This window comes from Pseudophryne corroboree, chromosome 3 (genome assembly GCF_028390025.1).
Source record: "Pseudophryne corroboree isolate aPseCor3 chromosome 3, aPseCor3.hap2, whole genome shotgun sequence".
In the NCBI taxonomy this organism is placed as follows: domain Eukaryota; kingdom Metazoa; phylum Chordata; class Amphibia; order Anura; family Myobatrachidae; genus Pseudophryne; species Pseudophryne corroboree.
This window is the reverse complement of record NC_086446.1, coordinates 185,278,222-185,294,614: the sequence shown is the minus strand read 5'-3', so window position 1 is coordinate 185,294,614 and position 16,393 is coordinate 185,278,222. Positions and strand designations below refer to the sequence as shown.

Sequence of the window (16,393 nt, the reverse complement as noted above, 5' to 3'; positions counted from 1 at the left end):
AATAAGAATTTACTTACCGATAATTCTATTTCTCGTAGTCCGTAGTGGATGCTGGGCGCCCATCCCAAGTGCGGATTGTCTGCAATACTGGTACATAGTTATTGTTACAAAAATCGGGTTATTATTGTTGTGAGCCATCTTTTCAGAGGCTCCTCTGTTATCATGCTGTTAACTGGGTTCAGATCACAGGTTGTACGGTGTGATTGGTGTGGCTGGTAATGAGTCTTACCCGGGATTCAAAATCCTTCCTTATTGTGTACGCTCGTCCGGGCACAGTGTCCTAACTGAGGCTTGGAGGAGGGTCATAGGGGGAGGAGCCAGTGCACACCAGGTAGTCCTAAAGCTTTTACTTTTGTGCCCAGTCTCCTGCGGAGCCGCTATTCCCCATGGTCCTTACGGAGTTCCCAGCATCCACTACGGACTACGAGAAATAGAATTATCGGTAAGTAAATTCTTATTTTTTAGTTAATACCCCATACAGCAAACTGTGTCTATATTAGAGACACCAACATTTAGAAGAATTCATTCGCACCAGCGCTAAACTGAATCCTCAACCATAGTGACAAAAGGAGCAAGGTCCAGATTTCAGCTCTTTCCATCTTCTTTCAGAAGAAGTTGTCTCTCTTGCTAGAAGTTAAGACCTTCTTGCAGGGGGTGCTTCACATACAACCTCCTTTCGTGCCGCCTATGGCACCTTGGGATCTGGATGTAGTGTTACGCTTTCTACAGTCCTCCTGGTTTGAACCTCTGATGACGGTAGAAGATAAGTACCTCACGTGGAAAACGGTGATGTTACTGGCCCTGGCTTCTACTAGGCTTGTCTCAGAATTGGGGGCCTTGTCGTGCAAAAGTCCGTACTTAGGTGGTCATTCCGAGTTGATCGCTAGCTGCTTTCGTTCACTGCGCTGCGATCAGGCCCAAAAAATGTGCTGCATGCGCAGAAATGCAATGCGCCTGTGCGACGTACTTTCACAACATCCGATGTAGTTCTACACAAGGTCTAGCGATGCTTTTCAGTCGCGCTGCTGGCCGCAGAGTGATTGACAGGAAGTGGGTGTTTCTGGGTGTCAACTGACAGTTTTCAGGGAGTGAGTGAAAAAACGCAGGCGTGTCAGATAAAAATGCAGGCGTAACTGGTGAAACGTAGGCGTGGCTGGCCAAACGCAGGGCGTGTTCGTGACGTCAAAACAGGAACTAAATAGCCTGCAGTGATCGCAAGCTAAGAGTAGGTCTGGAGCTACTCTGAAGCTGCACTAAATTATTTTGTAGCCACTCTGCGATCCTTTCGTTTGCACTTCTGCTAAGCTAAGATACACTCCCAGAGGGCGGCGACTTAGCGTTTGCACGGCTGCTAAAAGCAGCTAGCGAGCGAACAACTCGGAATGAGGGCCTTGTTCTTTTACGAGAACAGAGCGGGCTCTGGACTAGACAGCAGTTCCTGCCGAAGGTGGTCTCCGCGTTTCACTTGAATCAACCTATTGTGATTCTGTCCGGTTCTGACACTTCTGATCTTTCGGAGGCATTGGATGCTGTGTGTGCCTTGAAAGTCTATGTCAAGAGGACGGCTCGGATCAGAAAGACGGATTCCTTGTTTTTGCTGTATGATGCGCGGAAAAAGGGTTGCCCTGCTTCAAAGCAGTCCATTGCTCGTTGAATTGGGCTTACTATCCAACAGGCCTATGTGTCGGCAGCCTTACCGGTTCCACAGTCTCTGAAGGCCCACTCTTCTAGATCACTGGTTTCTTCCTGGGCGGCTGCCCGTGGAGTCTCGGCCCTGCAACTATGCCGAGCTGCTACCTGGTCGGGGACGAACACCTTTGTGAAGTTCTACATGTTTGATACCCTGGCCAAAGAGGATACCCAGTTTGGGCAGGCGGTGCTGCAGCAGTCTCCGCACGTTCCCGCCTGTACTGAAAGCTTTGGGACGTCCCCATCGTACTAGATTCCCCAATATCCCTTATGGATGCTAGAGAAAATAGGATTTTGAATACCAACCGGTAAATCATTTTCTTGTAGTCCATAAGGGATATTGGGTGCCCGCCTCTAGGGGTAATTCCGAGTTGATCGCAGCTTCAAATTTGTTAGCAGTTGGGCAAAACCATGTGCACTGCAGGGGGGGGGGGGGGGCCAGATATAACATTTGCAGAGAGAGTTAGATTTGGGTGAGTTACCGTATATACTCGAGTATAAGTCGACCCGAATATAAGCCGAGGCACCTACTTTTCCCCAAAAAAACTGGGAAAACTTATTGACTCGAGTATAAGCCTAGGGTGGGAAATGCAGCTCTAGCCGTACACAGCCCTCATACGGCCAGATATGCCCCCCAGTGCCAGATATACCCCCACAGTGCTAAATATGCCCCCATGGTGCTAGATATTTGCCCTCATAGTGCCAGATATGCCCCCACATTGCCAGATACACATATTCCCCCACAGTGCCACATATGCCCTCATACTGCCAGATAATCCCCCACAGTGTCAGATATGCCCCCACAGTGCCAGATATGCCCTCATACTGCCAGATAATCCCCCACAGTGCCAGATTTGCCTTCATAGTGCCAGATATGCCCTCATACTGCCAGATAATCCCCCACAGTGCCAGATATGCCTTCATAGTGCCAGATATGCCCTCATACTGCCAGATAATCCCCCACAGTGTCAGATATGCCCCCACAGTGCCAGATATGCCCTCATACTGCCAGATAATCCCCCACAGTGCCAGATATGCCTTCATAGTGCCAGATATGCCCCCACAGTGCCGCATATGCCCTCATACTGTCAGATAATCCCCCACAGTGCCACATATGCCCTCATACTGCCAGATAATCCCCCACAGTGCCACATATGCCCTCATACTGCCAGATAATCCCCCACAGTGCCAGATATGCCCCCACAGTGCCAGATATGCCCTCATACTGCCAGATAATCCCCCACAGTGTCAGATATGCCCCCACAGTGCCAGATATGCCCTCATACTGCCAGATAATCCCCCCACAGTGCCAGATATGCCTTCATAGTGCCAGATATGCCCCCACAGTGCCGCATATGCCCTCATACTGCCAGATAATCCCCCACAGTGCCACATATGCCCTCATACTGCCAGATATGCCCCCACAGTGCTACATATGCCCCCACAGTGCCAGATACCGTATGCCCTCATAGTGCCAGATATGCCCAGCCCCCAACTACCCCACGACAACCCCCCCCCCCACTGACACACCCGCGCTCCAGCCCGTAGCCCGTCTCTACTCACCATCAATGATGACGGGGCACGGGAGTACAGGCAGCGGCAGGCGGTGCGGGCAGCAGTGGCCGGCCTTGGGACGGAACGCAGCGGCTGAGGAGGCGGGCGGCTGAGGAGGCGGTCAGCGCGGCGGTGCTTTAGCGAGCATGGAGAGGGAGAAGGATGGCTGCAGCAGCGTCACTGGTGGATGCACCAATTACAGTGCGCTGCTGCGGCTCCCGAGTCCCCCTCCCTCCCTCCTCCTCCTCCTCCTCAAATGGCTTCTCCCTGCGCTCTGCTCCTGCACATGACTCCCGGGAGCATCACTCGAGTATAAGCCGAGGGGGAGCTTTTTCAGCACAAAAAATGTGCTGAAAAACTCGGCTTATACTCGAGTATATACGGTATTTTGTTTCTGTGCTGGGTAAATACTGGCTGCTTTATTTTTACACTGCAACTTAGATTTCAGTTTGAACACACCCCACCCAAATCTAACTCTCTCTGCACATGTTATATCTGCCCCCCCCCCCCCCCCCCCCCCCTGCAGTGCACATGGTTTTGCCCAACTGCTAACAAATTTGCTGCTGCGATCAACTCGGAATTACCCCCATTGGGTGCCCGCCTCTGTGCAGTGACTTTCTGCAGGTTCTTTGTTGTGTGTTCCTGTTCAGCTGTTGCTGTTATTGTTGCCAGACTTTGCTGGCTACGTTATGTATTGGTGTGCTGGTGTTCAAATCTCCCCAAACCTGTTGTTGTTATGTTCCTTCTCTCAAGTATGTCATTCTCCTTCGGGCACTGTTTTACCTATAACTGAGCTGTAGGAGGAGGCATAGAGGGGAGGAGCCAGCACATCCAGTGGAAGAAATTTAAAGTGCACTGGCTCTATATCCCATCATACTAATTCTGTCCCCAGTATCCCTTATAGACTACGAGAAAAGGATTTACCGGTAGGTATTCAAAATCCTATTTTTGTTTGTTTGTAGTGTGTAATTTGTGAGAGAACATAGAGGGTCGATGTAGGTAGCAGTTGAGCGAGGGTGGGTGTAGGGAACAGTAAGGACGGTCAGTGTAGAGCGCATTGGAGGATGCAGGGTCACGGAGGATGCAGGGGTGTCGGTTCTCCGCCCACAGTGCCTATGTGCTGCATAGACGCTGGGTGCCGACCTAGTTACGGCCCTGATAATTGCTACCACAAAGCTGATTGTTTGCTTGCTGTGGTCAAATTCTCCATTGGCCCACTATTCCACTCTTTTTCACTGTTTGATACCCCAACCCCCTAATGCTGTTTGGGATTTTCTAGGTTATCACCACTGAAAGACGTCCCAGTACAACACTTCCTGATGTAATATCTTGAGAATTTTGGGGGATCCTCTCAGTGGACTCCCACATTACTGCTAGTTTGGGAATGGGAGCATTGACTAACAATTTACTTTTCTTACTTTTGCAAGTGCAAAAAAAGAAAATACATTGTATTCTTATTTTTTGGTCCTTATTTACTATTCCCGAATCTTCTCCTACCCACTCGTTTTTCTTTTCCCTTAATATAAAAGCCAATTTTGCCTGTAGGCATTAGAAAGAAAATATTGTTTGCACTTAAAAATAATTGCATTTATTTAACTTTTTATTTAATATTTATTAAAATGAATACTTGTGAGTTATTAATTCTGACAAGTGGTGAGTAAATGAAAAGCATTTTATTGGTGGCAATTCCTGACTTTGTGTACATTGCTCTCTAATTTCATCTGCGTTTAATTTTTGATAATGTGTTTTGAGTGTTTTTATGTACCGTGTACAATTCACAGCTGCTCCCTGTGAGGCCAGAATGATGAATTAAATAATATCTGCTGACAGAGGCAGATAATTGTACCACTTGGTACATTACAAACATCTAGAGAAAAATGATAGCCAAGTAATGTTCATGAAATAAAGGAGAAGAACAATATTGTCTTGGTTATATGGTTATATCAACAAGAATCCACTACAGTGCCAGAAATGTAGGATAGGGTCTGTTTATTGAAATATTGCAATAAGTCTGAGAATTGTAAGGCAGACACAGTCTGCTTAGTTCAACGTTTCATCCAGAATGTTCATGATCAAAGTCTATTAACCACTTGCTTCAGCGTGGTCGCATCAGATGCGTCCACACCAGGCCGAACTTTCCCTGACATGGTCACATCTACTGTGACCAGTCAGAAACACCCACATTGCGGCTGCTGGAATATAATCTTCAAGCAGCTGACACTCCCAGAGGGACCTCCCGGTCCCTCTGCTTCCTTGCCCCCCCCCCCCCTTCCCCCCAGTACCTGCCATGCAGCTGATTACAGCTGATTGGGCATCACGGTGGCTCACCCATCACCATTGCTGCAGAGATTAGCAACCACCGGGGAAATGTAATAGAAGTCGCTCTTAAGGTGCATAGACACTAGGCGATTTTGAGCTCAAACTAGCAAATTTGGGCGTTTTGAGCTGCTTTGAGCTCAAAATCGCCTAGTGTGTGTCGCCGGGCTGTGAGTACTGATGCGCGCCATCGCATCATCGCTGGCCGCCACCGTCTGTCGGCCTGTTTTACCACTGAGTGAACCACTTTCCCCAGTCTCCTACTGTGGAAAGTGGTTCACCCCTGTAAAAATCACTGGGCAGGGTGAAAATCGCTCACTGTGTATACACTGTGCGATTTTCCGGCCAGCCATTCTCACATCATCGCTCAGCATACACACAAGGCAAGAACACTTAGGGCGGTATGTACTAAAGCAAAAATGCGGTAAAACCCCCGAAAACGGGGGTTTTACCGCATTTTCATATTTTCTAACACCCTACCGCCGCGTTTTCGGCGTCCAGGGTATCGCCATCTTTGGAATGCAATACCCTATAGAAGCCTATGGGCTTCTTTTCGCCGACCGTCGACACTGCCGCAGACGCCGACCCCCCTCCCCCCCAGCTTACCTTCCTCCAGGCTGCCCTGGACCCGGAAGGTAATCTCCTCCCCCTAGCAATGCAGCCGGACGTCCTTCCGGCTGCAGGGGGGAGGAGGAGGCGCCGGGGGCAGCCTGCTGCTGCTTCCCGGCATCTAGCCTTTGTGGGGACCCCTGGGAGGTGACGAAGACCCCCCGCAGACCACCTAACAGGTATCGCGGGGGGCCTCCGTCACCGCATCGCAATGTTGATCGCATATGTTAGTACATATGCGATCAACATCGCTGCGGTAACCGGCGAGGGGCGGCGAGGTATGTTAATACATCCCGCCCTTAGTGTGTATGCACCTTTACCTTCCCTGTGTACAGGGAGCCTTTGCTAAATATGATTTGCTATGGTTTTGATGTTTGGACCATTACAAATCCAACAATTTCTGACCGTTTTTTTGAGAAAAAATATTAGCCAGTTAAGTGGTTAAAGGACTCAAATGTTGACTTGAGGTGCCTGGCTATATTTACAAAGTGGGCACTTTTGCAAGCCACCGCATCATAAATATAGTCCGTCGTGTCTGTCTGACTCTTCCTGAAATGACACTGGGAATTCTTACATTTGATAATCCTATGACTACAGAGGTGTCTAGTTAAAATGTTGCAGCGTTTACACACATTGTGGGTATGCTATGCTGCAGCAGGCACCGCTCAGTCACACCCGAAATTCTCCCATAGCAGTATACAGTATATCTCTCTCTCTCTCTCTCTCTCTGTCTCTGTCTATATCTATCTACAGTTTTTATACACTATACACCATATCTCTTAACATTGCTAGGTATGAAAGAGGGACCTTTCACGAAAAGAGGGTGGAGACAATCCCGTTTCCTTCAATGTGAGGGCATGCCCATCACTCTCTGAGATTCTAGGCTGTCCCATTTTCTCCTTTCATTGAGAATAGATGATGTGCAGATTGATATGTGTGTGTGTATGTGTGTGTGTATATATATATATATATATATATATATATATAAAAAGTCTGTCTGTAGGTGCGGCACTCCAGTCAAAAAAATCCAGTGCAACCAAGGAAATTGGGAAGCAACGTTTCAATGCCTTTAATATGGCATTTTCATCAGGCTTACAACAAATACAACATCAAATCTTACCTTATATCCCCTCACCCATCAGTGAATGGCGCCATCCCGGCAGCAGGGCCATGCACCCGGCCCGGCGGGATAAAACCACAATATGTTTCCTTAATATATACAAACTATCCGATCACCGTGGATAATGTATTTGGAAAAAAAAAGAAAATCACATTGTATGATTTTTAAACAATTTACTTGTATATTCTTGTGGAAAATAAATATTTGGACACTTACCAAGCAGCAAGATTTCTGGCTCTCACAGACCTGTTACTTCTTCTTTAAGAAGCTCTTCTATCCTCCACTCGTTACCTGTATTAATGGCACCTGTTTGAACTGGTTATCTGTATAAAAGACACTGTCCACACCCTCAAACAGTCAGACTGCTACTTCTCCACCATGGCCAAGACCAGGGAGCTGTCTAAGGACACCAGGGACAAAATTGAAGAGCTACACAAGGCTGGGATGAGCTACTCGACAATAGGCAAGCAGCTTGGTGAGAAGAGATCAACTGTTGGCGCAATTATTAAAAAAAATGGAAGAAATACAAGATCACTGACAATCTCCCTTAACCTGGGGCTCCATGCAAGATCTCACCTCGTGGGGTATCAATGATCTTGAGAACGGTGAGGAATCAGCCCAGAACTACACGGGAGGACCTGGTCAATGACCTCAAGAGAGCTGGGACCACAGTCACAAAGGTTACCATTAGTAACACACTACGTCATGGATTGAAATCCTGCAGTGCCCGAAAGGTCCCCCTGCTTAAGCCAGCACTTGTCCAGGCCGTTCTAAAGTTTGCCAGTGACCATCTGGATGATCCAGAGGAGGATTGGGAGAATGTAATGTGGTCAGATGAGAGCAAAATGAAACTTTTTAGTATAAACCCCACTTGCCGTGTTTGAAGGGAGAAGAATGATGAATGGCATTCCAAGAACACCATACCCACTGTGAAGCATGCCGGTGGAAACATCATGCTTTGGGTCTGTTTTTCTGCAAAGGGGACAGGACGACTGATCCGTATTAAGGAGAGGATGAATGGGGCCATGTATCGTGAGATTTTGGTCAAAAACCTCCATCCCTCAGTAAGAGCATTGGAGATGGAACATGGCTGGGTCTTCCAGCATGACATTGACCCCAAACACACTGCCCGGGCAACTAGGGAGTGGCTCTGTAAGAAGCATTTCAAGGTCCTGGAGTGGTCTAGCCAGTCTTCAGACCTCAACCCAATAGAAAATTTGTGGAGGGAGTTGAAAGTCCGTGTTGCCTGTGTTCACATTTATCACACAATTTCTTTGAAAACAATATTTGTAGTTTTTCCTTCAGGGATTACCAAAAATATGATGCTTGGTTGGGGCTACTAACTCGTGAGGAAGCCACGTCAAGCTGAACATGGGAGAAGCAGCTGGTTCTGAGATCTATACCTGCACTGAGCGTTTTTCAGGGTGTGCAATAGATGTATATATTGTATATAGAAATATTTATATACATATAGTAATTTTGAGGGGCCTGCACTTTGCACGCGCTGAGTGTCAAGCGTCTGGTTTTTCTTTTATTGCTCCTCTCCCTGATGTGACATTGAGATCATACATACCTCTAGTCTTTCTAGGTCACATTTATGTAGTAGTTTTGGCATGAAGCGGGAATGAACAGACAGACAAAATGCAATTTTTTTTTTTTTTTTTTTTTTACATCTCCATAGTTCATAAACAGTCCCTAGAAGTATATTTCGCAAAAATAAATTGCTGTGTACAGACACATCCCTTATAGTTTTATTACATATACACTGTATATGTGTATATATATATATATATATATATATATATATATATATCAGGAGTACATGCGGCGGCACTCAGAGACTGGTTTCAAAGACTTGTATTAAGAATCTGTACAATGACCACCCATGTGGTCATTGTATGGATTCTTAATACAAGTCTTTGAAACCAGGCTCTGAGTGCCGCCGCATTTACTCCCGTTTATGACTACTACATCACCGAGGGCACCAGGGCACAATTCTACTTTACTGTAAAAATGTCCCAGAGGTTATGTCTCCAACTGAATATGTTACTGCTACAGTAAATAGATTTCACAAAAATGGCCCAGAAGGGTACCGAAACGTAGACCAGTGACCACTGTAAGATGAATTGATTAGGGATGGTAGCCTAGTCTCAAGTCTGCTTTGTTCGCTGGGAGGTAAATAAACGTGACTTTCTTTTTATTATGATATGCGTGTACAGTATATGTACAGTATATAAACTTGCCCATTGCCACAATTTTTTTCTGGAGGGGTATAGCTCATTGCTTCGTTGGGACAGTTTCTTTGAATATATTTGTACTTTATGTGGCTACCTGCAAACATTTGTAATAAATGTACATTGTATAATTACTGGCAAATTAATACTGCTTACTGTATATATTTTTTTTTCATTTGGTTATTGACATCTTGAGATTCTTGCTTTACATGGGGAAGTACAGTATAATCAGATGAATAGGACAATGACACCTGTTTTCACTGGAGAAGTTCTTTTCACCCTCTAATAAACAGGGCTCGTAGTCCTCTAACCGTCCCTGGTTTAGCAATGAAAGTGTTACACTATAGCCAAAACCCTAGTTTAGCCAGTGGTGTACATTTCATTAAATAAATACATATCTGTGCGAAAATGTTGTCAACGACTAATTAATAGTAATTTCTGTGTGAGTAAGTTACCTTAGAAGGAGGAATAAATGTATTGAACGCCTTTAGGTTTATGGTTTCACCTAAGGAAAACAAAAGGGGAAGAGAATAGTACCTCTTTTGCACAGAAGGCCTTTCACGTAGGCTCTGCAGCAATCAATACATTAGTCACTTCTCTCCTTGCTACAGTACATTTTACCAAGCCGCATAGCGACTAATCTTACAGACTCTGGGAAAGTTGTCATTCTCAGCACGAAAAATCGGCTGTTTTTTATTGTGGGGAAATGTTGCCATATTTTGACTAGAGATGAGCTGGTGCGGTTTTGCTCTGATTTACTCGGTTCTCAAAATGGCATCTTATTGGCTCACGGATGTTACGTGTTTTGAATAGCCAATAGAAAACATCCGTATAAAACCGAACTGGCGTTAATTCTGGCGTTAAATCCGAACCCGCTCATCTCTAATTTTGACTCCTTTTCAGTCTGCACCTTTTTATTTTTGTTGTTTATATAAACCGAGATTTTCATAAATAGTAATTTATGGGGGTGTTGATATAAATTGAAGAAAAAAAGCATTAACCTTAATCGTGTGGAAAAAAAGCCTGAAGATATTTCTACGTTTATATCTTAAGCTATACAATATTAACATTTGTTTGGAAGAATTGATAGCAGTTCTGGTTAAATTATCATGTTGTTAATGTTAGGGGTAGATTTACTGTACTAAGGTTCTTATTCAGGTTGGATTGCAAAAGTTGCGAATAGCAATCCGGCTGATTATCGAGCGAGTGTATGTGCAGTCGCTCGATTATTTATGCAAACGCATTGTGCTTCAATGCAATGGCAGTTTGACAGGAAGCCAGTGTTTAGGGGAGTAAACATGGCATTTTGTGGGTGTGTTTGAAAAAATGCGGGCATGGTAAGGCGTTTTTCGGGTGGGTCTCTGACGTCCGTGATGACAGATTCCAGCTTCTTGCGTATGCAGAATTGTGGATGACCTTGCTTGGCGCAGATGGAAAAACTTTCATGTCCCGGTATTTGCGTATGGCTATGCGATCACGTCGCGCATTGTGATGTGATCACAATTTTTGCAGTGGGCGTTTTTTCTCTATTTTAGGGCAGCAACTATTGGATTGCAGCAATTGCTTTTAGCAAGATTAGCGATCTAACCTGAAGAGGGTCCTAAAGCTTCTATAACAGGCAAGTAGAGGCATTGTCTAACCAATTAGATTCTGTCTGTCATTTTCTACGATGCAATAGAGAAATTTTATCTAAAATCTGATTGGTTGCTATGGGCAACACCACCACATTTCCTTTTTAGAAGCTTTAGTAAATCTACTCCCAGATAATGTAGAAAAGTCCTTCTTGTCAGTGGTAATGAAAGACAGAGTGTCAGACAATAATCCAACTTTTGTAACATTGCAGCAGGGCATATTTGTCTCATAGAAACGTCCACCAGCCCTATGCATTTTCTCTATCTGACAATGGTACTCTGTGTGTGCGGTCGTGTGTGTTTGGCCGTAGCTTCTTACAGCGACACGCCCACATCTGCTTAGCCTCCCCCTGATACTTCCCAGGACCACCCAGCGAATTCCACAGTCTGTGCGTTCGATTTTGTTGCGGCAGTGATACTGCAAACAATTCAGAACCAGCCCCCTAAGGTTGCAAAGATTTATTAAAAACAATTGGGGTTTTGTTTGGATAGATATTATTTTTTATGCGGCATGGAGAAAACAAATAGCACTTAACAACTGCAGAGCAAATTGTCTCTCATTTTTGTTTTTGTTTCCCAAAGTATTCTTATGTTTTGAGGGCCTATTTTGGTAATAAGGCTAATCACCATAGGGCTTTTCGCCTTTGATAAATAGACCCCTTCATGTCAATTTGAGTTGGGTTATGGCAAAGCCAGGCTGGTTTTGCTTTTTACCTTTCACCCAAGCTAAAAAAACTGTAATAAACAATGAAGACACACTATTTAAAAAATATATACCCTGCAACAAGGGAATACTTTCCATTAAACTTATTTCCCTGTACAATTGTATATATTTTCTGTATTTTTCTGGTGTTTTCTTGGTGTCCTGTTTAAATCCTTCAAAAGGACATTATTTTCTCTATTTACAGCCCTATTGAAACCTGCCAAAACTTCTACAAGGACTTCACACTCCAGATAGACATGGCCTTCAACATCTTCTTCCTGCTATACTTTGGCTTGCGGGTAAGTGCTTTGCACTCCTCTCAGTTTATTTGTAGTAACCACTTAACTGATGGGTTTTTTCCCCCACAAAACCACTCCGAAATTGTCAGATTTTTTATTATTAAATAAAGTTTAAAAAGTATTATAAATAATATATGTAAATATAAATATCTAATTAAATAAAACTATATTCAATGTTCTTAGGCCCCCATTATAAGATAACTTCCCAACCCCCACTGGCAATAGACACCCCCCACCACTTCCCCAGTTGTCTGAAATTCTAGTAATAGTATCCCCCATACCCCTTTGGTAGTAAAAAAATCAATCAATCCATGTTTTATAAACCAACCTCTCCCCTGTAAAAATCCCCCTTTTTTTTTAGCCCCTCACCCCCCACCCCCCACCCTATGACCAATGTTTTTTTCTTGTATATTATTTCACTCCCTCCCCCTTCCCCTCCTCCACTGATGCTAGATCTTCCCCTGGGGAACTCCCCCACCTCCATGGGCAGGAGTAATAGCCAAATAGTGCTAGGAAAGAAACTAAATTCCCCTCCTCACACTTTGATCCCCGGCGCATGCGCTTCAGAATGTCATTTGCACGCCATTTTGGGGGTGCGATTCCGGAAGTTATGTCTGCAGTTACAGAATTCCGCATCACTGCAGGGGGTCTGTAGAGTCAGAGGAGATCCGTTCTGCACTTGTGCAGAACAGATCTCATCTAAACCTGGGATGTACACAGAGCTGGGAGACACACGTGCCTAGGGGCGGCATGCTAATGCCTCACCCCCCTCCCATTAGTCTAGCTGATGTCCCTCCGGGCTCCTGGCAGCCGAGCCCTGGTACCAGTGATTAATGATAATGTCCACCTGGCTGTGAGCGGCGCCGCTGGCACGGGCGCTTGCTGCTCTCTCCTCCTCTGCTGTTAATGTCTCCCTGGGGCTGAGCCTGTGAGCCGCAGCGGCGGCGTGGGCACATGCTGCTCTCTCCTCCTCTCTGCAGAGAGGAGGAGAGAGCAGCGACCACCCGCGATGCCGCTACGGCTCAAAGGCTCAGCCTCACGGGGACATTAACAGCAGAGGAGGAGAGAGTGTCAGTGTCCAGTGGGAATCAAATTCACAATGACATCAGAGGAGAGGAGGAGAGAGCAGGGTTGATGCTAGATTCAAGTGGGCTAAGGGACCTTTTCCGTCAGGGGGAGGAGCCACGACACAAGGGGGAGGAGCTAGGTCAGCGGGAATGTTCCTCTACTATCCACGCCACCAACTATTACCTTTAGTAATCAGGTGGCGAGCGAAGCGGAGTGAAGCAAGCCACCGAAGCAAGCCCACGAGGGTACTTTTCGGTACCCTGTTCGGCCGTAGCTCCTCCCCCTGGTGACGTGTCTCCTCCCCTAGGTACGTCAGAAGGTCCATTCTCCCACTCCGATATAGAACCAACCGAGAGAGCAGCGAGTGCTCACAGCATCAGCCGGGGGGGGGTGGGGGGACATTAACAGCAGAGCACCTGCAGTCTGCAGAGGAGGAGAGAGCAGTGAGCGCCTGCACCGGCGGTGCAACTCACAGCCTCGGGGGGACATTAATTAACAGTCAGTCAGCAGCAGAGTGTGTGTGTGGTCTGCCAGCGGCATTGCTCACAGCCTCAGGGGCCGGGGGGGACACATTATTACAGGCAGCACTGCAGCAGAGGACGGACTGGTCTGGAGGAGCGAGTGGCAAGGCCCTGAGCCTCATGGTAGGGGAGTGGGGACATTACTTACAGGCAGCAGAGAACTGGGCTGAGGAGCAAGCGGCAAGGCCCTCAGGGGGACATTATTTACAGGCAGCAGAGGACTAAGGGTTGGGACTCTTTTAACAGTGGAGCTTTATCAGTTGGAGAGCACTGAACTGGCACGTTGCCGGCTGAAACTGGACTCGGTACTTCCAACTGAAACTACACGATAGAGTACACAGCTCTATCACTTTAAATGGTAAATACTCTATTATAACAATCCATGTGGCAATAGTCAAGTTACGACTGATAATCCAATAATGAAAATGTTAAAATGGGGGGGAGCGGCAATAACATTGACCCTCAAATTCGGCCCTGGACACACAGCGGGGAGTTGGCGGACGCATGTGATGAGACCTTGCCAGCTGAAGCACTTTGGCTTCGGTCACGTCACATATGACAGCGCTAGGTAAATGGGTAAAATTACATGGCCAAGGCATGACTATCCTTATTATTAAACAGTTGACAATTTCCAGATATCTAATTAATATCCAACTAATTGTAAAGTGCATGAAATTTTGAAATTAAGACTATTTCTGAATACTTCCCTCAAATACTATTAATGTTTCAACTACGTTTTTAGGTATTTAGCTTTTGCCACATGAATATCATTGGTATTTTATAAAGTTATAAACTGTTCCATACCCGCTCCTACACTCGGCTGGTCAATTCTCCAGAAAAACAAATGCTGTACATACTTTCACAACTGTGACTGGTCTTATTTCTCTTGAGCAATGTATGAAAAGAATACTATGACAGCCAAATGACACTGTTAGGTTAGGTACACATCAGGACGACGGGCAATCGTGACAATGGTCAGGGCAAATACCTTTCTTCCCTGACCATCAGAGATTGCCCATACACATTAAACGATTTAATGAACGATGGAACAATCTCGCATTCCATCCTTCCTTGAACTGCACTGGGTTGCACATGATATCTTCTGATTGGCCGTGCAGCGCAGCCAACCAGAAGATGTTGCATGCGACCCATGGGAGCGTGTAATCGAGCACACACATGAGACAATATGCATGATTTGTCATTCCAATACAGCAAATCGTGACGTTATTGTTCTGATGTGTACCCAGCCTTAGTTATGCAAGCACATACTTTTATGGCAAACATCGCAGAATCTTTGCAGACATTTTACGGTTTACTGGTCCATATTGTTCATTAATTTTGTTCCCAGCATCCAGAGCCGATTGCTATCGCTTCATGATTCTCCAAACTCCCTACATAAAATCCATTTGACTGAATCACTGTATTCTATAAGCACCACAATGTTTGCTCAAAAAAAAAAAAAACAACAACCCATCAGGAGCACTATAGGGGGAGATGATGCAATTTATTTTTCACTTATAATTGAAATTTATTTACTGCTTTAGGTATTGATATATGTTCTTTTTCACAGTTTATTGCCGCTAATGACAAACTGTGGTTTTGGTTGGAAGTGAACTCTGTGGTGGATTTCTTTACAGTGCCTCCTGTGTTTGTGTCTGTTTATTTAAACAGAAGCTGGCTTGGTAAGTGAAAGATTATTTCTAATTAAACACATTTGTAGGGTTTTAAAATACAAGAAGGCATATACAAATAATTAGTATTAATTGGGCGCTACTTCGGCTCTAAAAGACCGTAATAATAAAAATGTATTATTCACAAGCAACAGCACTACTATGTCAATACCACAGTAATATATGCAGCCCCCAATAGGTGAACTGGATTTTTACAACAATATAGACACAGTATAGTAGATCAAATGAGAACGAATATAAAGTGGATACATTTTAAAAATGTGATTCACATAAAAATATTACATATACATTAAAATGTAACTGCTAAACACCTCCTGTGACGTACCTGCACTTTTGACAGCTGTTTACTATTGGAGCCATTTCACAGGGTTGTTGTGCACTCACCTGTGTTTCCATCTACAACTGTGTCAACCACAACCTATGTTTCAATATCACCGCTGATCTGCAAATTGGGAGTTTCAGAAAGGGTCGAGCACAGAATTCATAACTTGAGGTGAACATTGTTACCATGTTTAAGTAGCCAAACTGTTTCAATATCAACTACTTCATATTCTGTGGAACCATATAACGTTTATATTGGATATCAATCATTTGAACTCTGGCACACCGGATGTTATACATTTTTACAATTCCACATATCAATTGTGCTTCATTACTTCACAGGAGGTGTATAGCAGTTACATTTTAATATATACTGTATGTAATATTTTTAAGTGAATTCAATTTGTAAAAGGTATCCTCTTTATATGCGCTCTCATTTGATCTACCATACAAGAAGGCATACCTGTCAGATATGGGAATTCTTTACTAAGCATTTCAAATTGACTTGTACAGATGTGTCCTCTTACATCCTTGCCCCAGTCATGCTAAACAGCCCTTCAAGTCGCGCCATGATATAGCGGGACTCTGTCGCATGAGCGTCTTTTAAAAAAAAAATCTGTGAAAATGCGTCTTAGAC

At 44.9% G+C, this 16,393-nt stretch overlaps 1 protein-coding gene across 14 annotated transcripts in view; it reads left to right on the top strand.

Annotated features, from left to right (window-relative positions):
- KCNMA1 (potassium calcium-activated channel subfamily M alpha 1) overlaps nt 1-16,393 on the top strand; it is a 1,046,495-nt gene that overhangs the window by 620,508 nt on the left and 409,594 nt on the right. For all 14 annotated transcript variants that reach the window (XM_063958697.1, XM_063958688.1, XM_063958687.1 and 11 more), the window contains exons 4-5: nt 12,062-12,155; nt 15,315-15,426. In XM_063958697.1, the coding sequence (XP_063814767.1) occupies nt 12,062-12,155; nt 15,315-15,426 (206 nt within the window). The remainder of the gene's footprint in view (nt 1-12,061; nt 12,156-15,314; nt 15,427-16,393) is intronic.